The 10,742-nt window shown below is 42.0% G+C and overlaps 1 protein-coding gene across 1 annotated transcript; it reads left to right on the top strand.

Annotated features, from left to right (window-relative positions):
- The first annotated feature begins 5,130 nt into the window (after positions 1–5,130).
- pim3 (Pim-3 proto-oncogene, serine/threonine kinase) lies at positions 5,131–9,935 on the top strand. Its single transcript, XM_062444060.1, has 6 exons — positions 5,131–5,575; positions 5,791–5,900; positions 6,007–6,057; positions 6,233–6,596; positions 7,427–7,603; positions 7,989–9,935. The coding sequence occupies exons 1-6, from the start codon at positions 5,488–5,490 to the stop codon at positions 8,192–8,194; spliced, it is 996 nt and encodes a 331-aa protein (XP_062300044.1). The 5' UTR covers positions 5,131–5,487; the 3' UTR covers positions 8,195–9,935.
- The last annotated feature ends 807 nt before the right edge of the window (positions 9,936–10,742 follow it).

Genomic DNA, 10,742 nt, shown 5'->3' with positions numbered 1-10,742 from the left:
CCTGCGGCTTGTTCTGTCCCCTCTTGCAGTATTTATGTAAACACACACACACACACACACACACACACACACACACACGCTGACCATGTGCACTGAAGATAGAGAGCTCAGACACAAATGAGCTAAGCTGATATGGGTCCTTTTACTTGATGTGAAGTGCCAATATTAAAGCTGTTTGGTAGCAGGAAAGAATTTGTGTGCAAGTGTTCTTCACGTGTGCATAGTTTGCTTTTTTGGCGCTTATTCACACAGTGTCACTGAGTGCATCAAGAGCTGACACATATTACATCTAGTAGAATAACCTTTGGCTTACCAACACAATGTTTTAGGTTTCTCTTTTACTATATCTCATTTTATTGTCCTTCGTGTCAAGCGAGTGATAAGAAATGTTAACAAAAGAACAAACAAAAATATTTCATGGTTGTAAATTCAATGCCATATATTGTAAACATTAACTTATTTCATTCTTCACTTTTCCTTCCTTTAATTTCCTGGTTGTAAACTTAAATACACACCCACACACCCACACATGCACACTAGTAATACCTGGGGCTATCACTATAACAGTAGAGTACATCTAGGGTAAATATTAATCTTACATCCTGTTTAAATGATCAGGAAAAATATACATATATTTATACATATTTATATATATAAAGTGTGAAAGTGAAGGTGTGATGGAATGTGTAGAAGGAGCTGATGAACAGTTATGCAATGTGGCTGCCAGATTACCACACTGATTGTTACATAATGAGAGTCCTGACAGTAATCCATATAGCAACCTGGCAAAGCATGCAGCACGCATGACCGGTAGCCTCAACCTGTCCAGGAGAGTGTCAGTGCAAGTGGCCAGAGCACCGTCTCTAGAAGGAATATTGGGAAAATGTTTGTATTTTGATATGCATATTCTCAGTTTGTCTTTCTGTTTTCCTTCTGGCCATACCAGAGAGTCACTTGGTAACTAATTATAGGACAATGAACTTACATTGTTTAATTAAAAGATTTAAATCATCAACTTCTGTCTCATATTTATATATGCACAGTATTCTTCTTGTATGGGGAGTTTACACTGACAAAAGGGAGGTGAGTAAAAGTGGATGGTGCAGAAGAGCTAATAAGCTGTAACTACCTCAAATTTGGACTCCCGAATTCTCTAATTCCTCAAAGATCAGCACTCAAGACAGCTTACTTATCAGTCAACTGTGCAAATTTGCGGATCAAAGTTCACCAATGTTAAAACCAAATTTGCATGGATTTACTTTGCTTCCTCAAGGAAATCCACAAGACGGTAAAATTCATAAGAAATTAACTGATGTCCTCACACAGTTTTGCTGTTTTCATTTGCTGGTGTGACCATGTCTTAAATATTCATTCCTTTTTAGTGATGGCACAAACCTCATTTTCATATGAAATTCCAAAAGTTGTACAATGTGTTTCATTATATAATACTTGTCAAGGCTGTGCACTCTCACTCAAGGACAACGCTACATCAAACATGCCTGCAGAGAACATAATACATGTATATCCTCCACACATGTTGAGGAATCCAACCTCAGCACCGTGCATGACAAACTCAGTCCCTCAGATTTCCCTGGCAGAGAGCACCAGCTCAACCAAGCTGGATCGATTTCAATCGGCGGCTTACCAAAATGATGTGGCAGCCACCGGACTAGCGTGATGGCGCTAAAAATAACCTCAGCTGACCCCAAGGCTCAGATGTGGCCACGTACCCTCTGGTGTGTCTGGTTTTATGTGTCCCCAATGAAACCCATCAAATTACAGATGCAAACGCAGCCGGACCCCTTATCAAAACTATTTCGGCTCACTGACACAGTTTGCTAAGGCAGTAATTAGAGAAAAAGGGAAACGGGAGGCATCCCAGGCACGCGGAGAAAGAGAACCGGGGCAAAAATGAAGAAATAGGAGCGAGAAAGAGGAGGGTGGACAGTGACAGCTCATCCGCAGGCCACAAGTCATTTTTCTTCTGCTCTGTCTGCCCCCACCTCCCATTTCATCATTTTCTCTACATCCATGGATCAAAGGATTGGTGAACATAAATAAAAACCCTGATGATGATTTCCCATGAGAGCTGTGAACAACTGCATAGCACGCGTTCATATGAAGCCTCAGCAAAACAGCTGTCTGTGCCTTAGCTGTCAGCACGCCCGGTTTGGCCAATTGCCTGACTGCCTGACTTGCTTCTCAACTGGTTCACACCGCCATGAGAAGAAGAAAAAAAGATTATAAATCATGAATACTTTATAACTTCACTGGTCCTCGTTCAGGGCAACGCCTTGTAGATCTTGGATTTATCTCTACATCATACACTACAATGCTTTGGATGATAGGATTAAGAGATCCATACTGTGTGTTTATTGCATTTTTTAAGTTTGCTTTTAGAAAGGCTGCCTGAGGTGCCGTGTAGGGGCATTGTAAAGGGAAAAGAAGATTTTTTATAAGAACTGGACATTTTTCTTGATAGTCTCTCCATTTACGAGCATTTCACCTCATTAACCACCACTATTATATTCCAATTAGACAAAGTAGAAATATGAGTTATTTTGCAGAAATTCAGTTAGGCTAGGCAAAGAGAAGGAGAAGGGATGATGGTGATTATTATTTTTATCCATCCATTGTGTCTTTCTTTCATATTCAGAAGCATGTTATTTGCTGGAGCCTGTCCCAGCATGCACTCGCTGAAAGGCAGTAAACACCACGAGTAGGCTGGTGTCCAATCTATCACAGGGCTGATATTCAATATCTTTCCAGTCACTACACCTTCGCTCCATCTACTCCACCTCCATTTGCTCACTTGCATGGAGTGCACGCTATACTGAGGGCTATCCCAAGTCCTATTTTGGTCCACCTGTTGCATTTGCTAAAGGTTAAGAATGGAGAATGAATAACACAGTTTACTGTTTGATATTGAGTGCCTTCCTCAACAGTGAGTGTGACTTCATGTAAAGTGACACTGTATAGAAGTGCAAATGAGGAGGGAGCAGTTTGGGGAAAAAGCCATACAAATAAAAACTCATTCAAGCTCATAACTACAGGCAATTTAGTACTTCAAATTCACCCCGGGTCATCTGTTTGGACTTTGGGAGGAAGCACACAGAAAAACCTGGCAGGTTTCACACGGAAAAGTGTGAGAGATTTGGCTTCTGAAAGAACATTGGGTAAAAAAAATAAAAAGCAAACAGTATTAAAAGCAATTCATGATAACAACTGTATGGGTCAAACTCACAGTGACTCTAAAAATAAACTCATGAATGATCATGCAGCAGAGGTGGAAGGTTTTTTTCTGCAGGGAATAGACTGGTGCTAACACTGGTGTAGGGTCGAACTCATTTTCTTTGAAGCATAATCCAATAAACCACTGAACTCTTTGTCATTTATGCTAATGTTTCATAAGATAAAAGCAAATCAACCCTTGAGGTTCTTCTATATGCCCCCACACAATCTGCATGTGCATAGTAGTATATTGGTACATTCTTGGTACATTTACGTATCCTCTTGACACATTTTCTTTAGGGGAATACAAAGCTTTGTTTTTCAATATATATGCAATGTCCATACAGCATTGTTATGCTGGGATATAACATAAAACAATGCAAAAATGTGTTGAGAGAATGTATTTTCTCCACATGTATGAGTGACAATGTACTAGAAAGACAAAACAGAGTACATTACCATATAGTGAATACAGAGCATCACTGCAGGTTAGCCCAGAGGCTGTAACTCTGCTCTCATATGCAGCCCGTGTGTGCACTGTGCACATTTACATAACTTTGCAGTCGGCAGGCCTATAGCAAGATAAGGTTCCCTGGAACTCTCCGATGCTTCTGTTTGGTTAGTGGTTACACACTTACACATAATACATACACACACGGGTTATCAGAGGTAGCAGGGGATAAAAAGTGGAAAGTTCACTGAGAACCAAGGTCATGTCAGATGTGTAATAGTAAAACGGGAATGTTTAAGACAGCTGGCCCTAAACACCTTGATCTGGTTATGGTTCCATGTGCTATCGTGTCATCATACTACACTATTTTGTTTTCACACTGTCAGTGTGTGATATAGTGCTCTCCTGTTTTATTATTATTCATGAATGTGCAACACAATTTAGTATGCTCTCTCTAGCAAGATGTGCTATTAAGTTATAATTTTAGATTTTTTTCTTTAAATCATTTGTAGACATTTTAAAGTGTCATTTAGATTGTTCAAATTTGATTTTATAAATACGTACTACTAATGTGAGTAAGTATAGTAATGTAAGTAATGTAAGTATAGTATGGCTCTATATAAAAGAGATTTTTCATCTTAGTGAAGCTTTGCTGATTAAACAAAGGTTAAATACAAATATTGAATTATTCATATCTGTTGTTTACATGGACACTTTTTTTATTTTTAAATAATTATTAGTAGTAATTATTTAACTATCAGTTAAATGACAAAAATGATTTTCAAACTGCTCATTTTTTAGTGTTGTGAATTGTGGAGGACAGCACAAAAGGTAAACAAATAAAACGAGTAAATGTAAGCAGGCACCATCACTGTGAACAATGATAGTGTGTTTATTCATAGTTTGTGGTGAACTACACTACAAAATGAAGTCTCTCCTGCAAACATGAACCGTGTGTCTCCCACTGCAGAGCTGCAAAGGAAAAAGGGAGGGGAGACGTCTCTGAATTGCCGCCACGTGCGCTCAAATGCCTTCTTTATTATAATAACTTTTTCTCGATTGGTCCAGATACGAAACACAGTATTTATATACGACATCTAATTGGTCGTCGCCTCCGAGTCGATAGTGAACACAGCGCAAAGCTTCCAGACAAGGGGATTCTTGGGCGTCTCGTACTATGAAAAGTAGTGCGTGGTGCAAAGGAATATTCCGATGATATTTTCGAATAAATATACAAAGAAATTATATTTACTGCCTTTTATTTTCACGTGGATGCGTATCAAGTAAAAATGTGTCGATTTATAACTTCGAATTCAACGAAAGTGTCGATTTGTATTGGTGGCGGAGGGATACACGCATCCCACTGCGCGTCAAAATATTGGCTTGGGGAGACCGCGCCAAAGCTCAGACAGCGGCCACTCTTCAGGATATCAACACTCAGCGGAGGGCCTTTAAACGCACTCTACTGTCGTCCACGGCTGCTACACACATCGGAGTGTTCGTTGTTTTTTTTATTACTTACGAGGACTGTTTTCGTCAGGAGGTACTCGAGTCGAGACACACAATCCAGATTTGATGCCGGTTTTGGGGGAACGGTGTTCGACTTAACGGTCGTGACACGACTTTAACGGGCGCGGTGCGGCGGAGTTGGTGCACTGCTGGACTGGATATATCACCGGTTACCCGCTAAAAGACGAGACCATCTACACTGCGCTTCAATTCACCTCTCTTCTTACTAAACCGGTTTCCACTCGACTCTACACGGGTGAATAGGGATTTCTTTACGCCGGCTCCTGAGCACGAATATGTTGCTGTCAAAGTTTGGTTCATTTTCGCATATTTGCAACCCTTCAAGTATGGACCACCTACCAGTGAAAATACAGCTCCAGCCGGGTAGGTTATCCTTATCAAGCGTTAACTTAAAAATAGCTCTGTAATGTAACATCTGAGAAGTAGTTTGATGAACGTATTTTATACTATGCTTGATTTAATTTAGAGTAAGCTAGCAGCGGTGCGAACACTTGACCTCGCACTGAGCTGTGGTTTGTTATGGGAATAACGTTGCTGAGCTTACCTTAATATTTCCTCTTTTTTTTATTTATTTGCAGTTAAAGTGGAAAAGGAGCCCTTTGAAAAGGTTTACCAGGTGGGATCTGTGCTGGGCAGCGGAGGATTTGGAACCGTGTACGCCGGTAGCCGGATTTCCGATGGCGCACCGGTAAGGATCGGGGTCTATGTTTTGATCCTACAATAAAACGTGACTTCTCCATAATGTTTGAAGAATATTATGCTTACGTTTTTCCTCCTTTTTGGCGTTTTTTCAGGTTGCTGTGAAGCATGTTGCGAAGGAGAGGGTGACCGAGTGGGGCACAATTGTAAGTATCCGTGTGTGTGTGTGTGTGTGTATGTGTATGGTTTGTTTTGGTCCCCCCCTCCCCCTCCCCACCCCCGGCTTCTGCTGCTCTGTGTTGTGATATTAAAAGGAGAAAGGCAGCGTGTATTTATATATATATATATATATATATATATCCCTCCATCTATTTAATGCAGAACGGAGCTATGGTGCCTTTGGAGATCTTGCTGCTGAAGAAGGTCAGCTCGTCTTTTCGCGGAGTTATCAAATTGCTGGACTATTACGAGCGTGCTGACGGCTGGCTGATCGTTATGGAGAGGCCGGAGCTCGTCAAGGACCTTTTCGACTTCATCACCGAGAAGGGCGCACTGGACGAGGACACGGCGAGGGGCTTTTTCCGCCAGGTTTTGGAGGCGGTCAGACACTGCTACAGCTGCGGTGTGGTACACAGAGACATCAAAGATGAAAACCTGCTTGTGGATCTGCGCACCGGGGAGCTCAAGCTTATTGACTTTGGCTCAGGGGCGATTCTCAAGGACACAGTCTACACCGATTTCGACGGTAAGCAGCTGCCGCCCCCTCTTTACACATGAATCTGTTTTATAAGCTGTTACATCGCTGGCGTTATGAATTATTTTTGACTGAATACGTATCAGCGTGGGCTCGGTTGTATTTGCCCTTGATGCTCCGCTGAGCTATATTCAGATATGGAGGCGTTCATGAGGCTGTGACGCAGTGGTCTGTTTTTAAACGAGGGTTTTCCTCGCCTGGGGTCTCACAGCTTATTACTGATCGATGCTGTTAAATTAAAAGTTCCCAATGTTTTTTAGTGGGATGACGCATGTTATGGATACAGATATGACTCACCGTTTATTAACGCAACAGTGGTCGTTTTTAATCCAACATCCAAATCATGTGAGATTTGAGTGTGCTTTTATGTTTCCGCTTGTTTTTTTTTTGTTTTTTTTAGTAAAGCTTGAGTCATAGTCACAGTTTGTGGGTAGTAGGTCAGTGCCACGTAACATCTGTTTGTTGTGAAACCGGAGTCGGTGGTTCACGTGATGGGCTCACATTGCCTTTTTTTGTTTGTTTGGTATCCAAGTTCCTCCTTCCAGGAGGGAGGAGGGAAAGGGGAGGAAAAGAAAGAAAGGAGGGAGGAGACGCAGGCAGGTCACCCAGTTTGTGTTTTGTGGCTAAAGAAGGATGGAAAGCATTTCTACCATGACTCAGCCATTTTAGACACAGACACATTAATTAGTTTCCATTTTTTCTCCTGAGCACTGGTGCCCTCTATATTCCTGTAACGTTACAACCTAGATCTCTTCTCCTGCAGCATTTTACAACACACACTCACTTTACCCCATTTTTTCCCTCTGTCCCTCATCTTTTAGGTACAAGAGTGTATAGCCCGCCAGAGTGGATCCGCTTCCATAGATACCACGGTCGCTCAGCGACAGTGTGGTCGCTAGGCGTGCTGCTGTACGACATGGTGTGTGGAGACATCCCCTTTGAGCAGGATGAGGAGATCCTCAGAGGGAGACTGTACTTCAGGAGGAGGGTTTCAGCAGGTGAGTCAACCACAACAATAAACAGAGCACATGAGGTCACTCTGTTGCCCTCTAGCCTCAGTTACCGGTACAGCCCAAAATCTCCTTCCCAGTTTGACAATATTATGAATCAGTTTACATCAGAGTGTGACCTCACATTCATAAAGGATTACCTGCTGAGATGGCCGATAGACAGTTTTATCACCCAGGTCAACATTAAGATCTAAGTTGTTTTGATTCTCTTCAGTGAACCTCAGAAGGCCAACTCCAATAAAAGGATGTGTGCTCTCCTTCTTTTGTAGATCCATACAAACTGAGTCACACATACAATCAACCTTAGTTTGTTCTCCTTTTGAGGTCAGAACATCTTCAATATTGTTTTCTGTCTCTTCCTCCATCCCCTCAGAGTGCCAGCAGCTGATCAAATGGTGCCTGGCCCTGCGTCCGTCAGACAGGCCGACCCTGGAGCAGATCTGCGACCACCCCTGGATGAGGGCGACGACGACGGAGTCGCCCAAGTCACCAGAGGAGCCGGTCGATGGTGACATCCGCCTCAGGACCATTGACACAGACTCTTCATCAAGCACAACCTCAAGCAAGGAGAGCCTCTGAGGATGGCTCTGACTGACTGAAAAGACTTTCTGGGGAAAGAAGGGGCGGGGATGGAGGGAGTGAAATGGACTCAAGGCCAGCAGCCTGTAGCCCAGCTGGCCTGTTAGCAGCTGGGCACTTGACACAGCTGGACCGGCAAGAAAAATGTACTTTAATTTTCCTCTTTTGTAGGGAATTTCTAATTTATTACTGTTTGTTCTTCCTTTATATTATTTTTCTCCCCCATCCCCCTTTTTTTCTTTCAGTTGATTATATTTGTTTCCTAATCGGGAACATTTTGCTGTTTGGGCGGTCTTACCAGCACTATTTATCCCCCTTCCCTTTTTAACTTTTGTTTTACTTGTTTTGTTCATAGGCTGGTATATACAGCTGGCAAGGCCCTCCTATTCAGACATGGCTGCTCTCATAGAGCTTGGAGAAAACCTTTTTATTTAAATGTTTTAATTTTGATTTTGGAGTGCCTTTTTTTGGAAAGCTGCTTTTCTGGGGGGCTTTCGTCAACAACTGTTTTTCTTTTTGTTGTTGTTTTTGTTTTGTTTTTGTTTTTTTGGATAGCCCGTGGCATGGTGGCTAAGTTGCCTGTGCTGTGATGGAGGAGGGTGTAGGCTTCTTATTGTTTTTTTCCCCCTTCTTTTTATAATTATTTTTCATCCCCTCTCTCCATCACTGTAAGCCAACCAGCCCCCAGCCAACAGGCTAAGATAGCATTAGATAGGAGAGAAGGAGGTGGGGGCTCTTCCTGACAATGGAATACTTGAAACACACTCGACTCAAACTCTGTGTCGCTCTCTCTAAAGCTGCTCACTCACTCTATAGCCTGAACAGGTGTTTTTTGGAAACTGGATCCTGTCTTTTCTGAATGTCTACAAAATGTCAACACACACACACACACACACACCTACATACACACACCTCCTCCCCTCCCCCCTCCACCGCCACCACCTTTTTCCTCCTTATCTTCACCCATGCCTGTTGCGGGGTGTGTGGACCCTCTTGACTTTCTTTTCTGTTTGCCTCCCGCCATCTCACTGCTTAACACTACATGGCCCCCGCCCCTGGCCTCCCTCAGGGTTTGGGGTGGGAAATGCACAATCAATGCAATATTCATGGACTCAATTATGCATTTTTTTTTTTTTCGACAACAAATATTGTACAGTGTTTTTTTTTTTTTCTTTCTTTTTGTTTGTGTACATTTTTTTCATCCCCATTTGCATTTAATTTATTTGTAAACATGTAGACATTCCACACTCTGTGGCTATTTATTTATTTATTGTCTCTGCTTAAAACCCCCTCCCCTCGAAATTTTTTTGCATATCCTACTTGGCCTTTAGTTTGCATTCCTTTATAACTTATTTTTTACATTTCGACAATGGGTTTTCTGAGATGTGGAGGATGCACTGACACGGTTGTCGATGTAAAGCAGAATAAAAACAAGTTTACTTAAATTTGAAAGAGCATTTGAATGTTATTTAACTACTTTGAGGGGAAAAAAAGTCTGTTGGTAATGTTGAATGGCTAAAAGTATCGGAGGAATCCATCTGGTTTTTTCTGTGCTGTCAAAATGAATTTGAGTTCTATGGAAAGCGAAACGACGGGTGGAACAGCTTTCGTAGTCGTCACATAGCCTCATATTCGAGACCTTTCAGTTCAGCTGTGTGACTTGTGGCTGTGAAGGATGGATATTGCTATTTTTTGATACAAAGTTTCAATTAAACTCCCATTTTTGTATGTACAGAAAGAAGTCTTGGTGTCTTGATCATTTTGAAGGTGTTTAACTGCATTATATGTTACAGATTTCACACGATACAGCAGTCATAAGTGCACACACAGTAGCAGATATCCTCTCAGGAGGCCGGGCAAGAGGCTGATAAACATCTCCAATATATCATGTGTTAAGGCTCCCGTTCATTTACGCTGCCTTTAGCAATAACAACAACATTGTTACACGTGACACGACTGTCAGCGAGCATGAGGAAAAAGGTCACAGGAGCCATTAAGTACATGACAACCTGCAGAAACCGCACGGCTAATAAGAGGCAGATGCTGGCACGAGAGAGGGAAATAGATGGAGAGAGAGGGAGTAGGGATGTTATGCATCATCACACACACACACACACACACAGCCTTTAAAATATAACTAATTGCTTTTCCATTTTATGTCTCCTGCTTGCCTACCTACAGTACAATAACATAAGTCATTCCATTATTGGACGCAGGAAGGTCATGAGGCTGATGACTTCTGTGTGCATGTGTGTATATACTGTGTGTGTGTGTGTGTGTGAAGGGTTTCCAGGGAGCAGGAATGAGTGGTGTATGAGGGTTAGTGTTCTTTTTTCTGTGGAGGTGCTGCCCCCTCTGGTGAGTCAGCACCATTGGCTCTTTCACCTGTAGTACATTCCCACTGATTGAAGCTGAAATTGAATCATTAAAGACGCTGCGAAATTACATTTTATATAAAAGTAGACAGATAGACATAAGTGGGTTAATTGGAGGGCCAAATAAACCTCACTTGCTCGCACTTTTGTGACCTCTTTATCCCTGTGTTAAA

This window comes from Scomber scombrus, chromosome 22 (genome assembly GCF_963691925.1).
Source record: "Scomber scombrus chromosome 22, fScoSco1.1, whole genome shotgun sequence".
NCBI classification, from domain to species: Eukaryota; Metazoa; Chordata; class Actinopteri; order Scombriformes; family Scombridae; genus Scomber; species Scomber scombrus.
The sequence above is the reverse complement of the archived record's forward strand: the minus strand, read 5'-3'. Positions and strand labels throughout refer to the sequence as shown.

Coding starts and splice junctions, on each gene's coding strand:
- pim3 (XM_062444060.1), top strand. CDS start 5,488: ATGTTGCTGTCAAAGTTTGGTTCATTTTCGCATATTTGCAACCCTTCA. Junction 5,576..5,790: donor GAAAATACAGCTCCAGCCGG/GTAGGTTATCCT, acceptor ATTTATTTGCAG/TTAAAGTGGAAAAGGAGCCC. Junction 6,597..7,426: donor AGTCTACACCGATTTCGACG/GTAAGCAGCTGC, acceptor CTCATCTTTTAG/GTACAAGAGTGTATAGCCCG.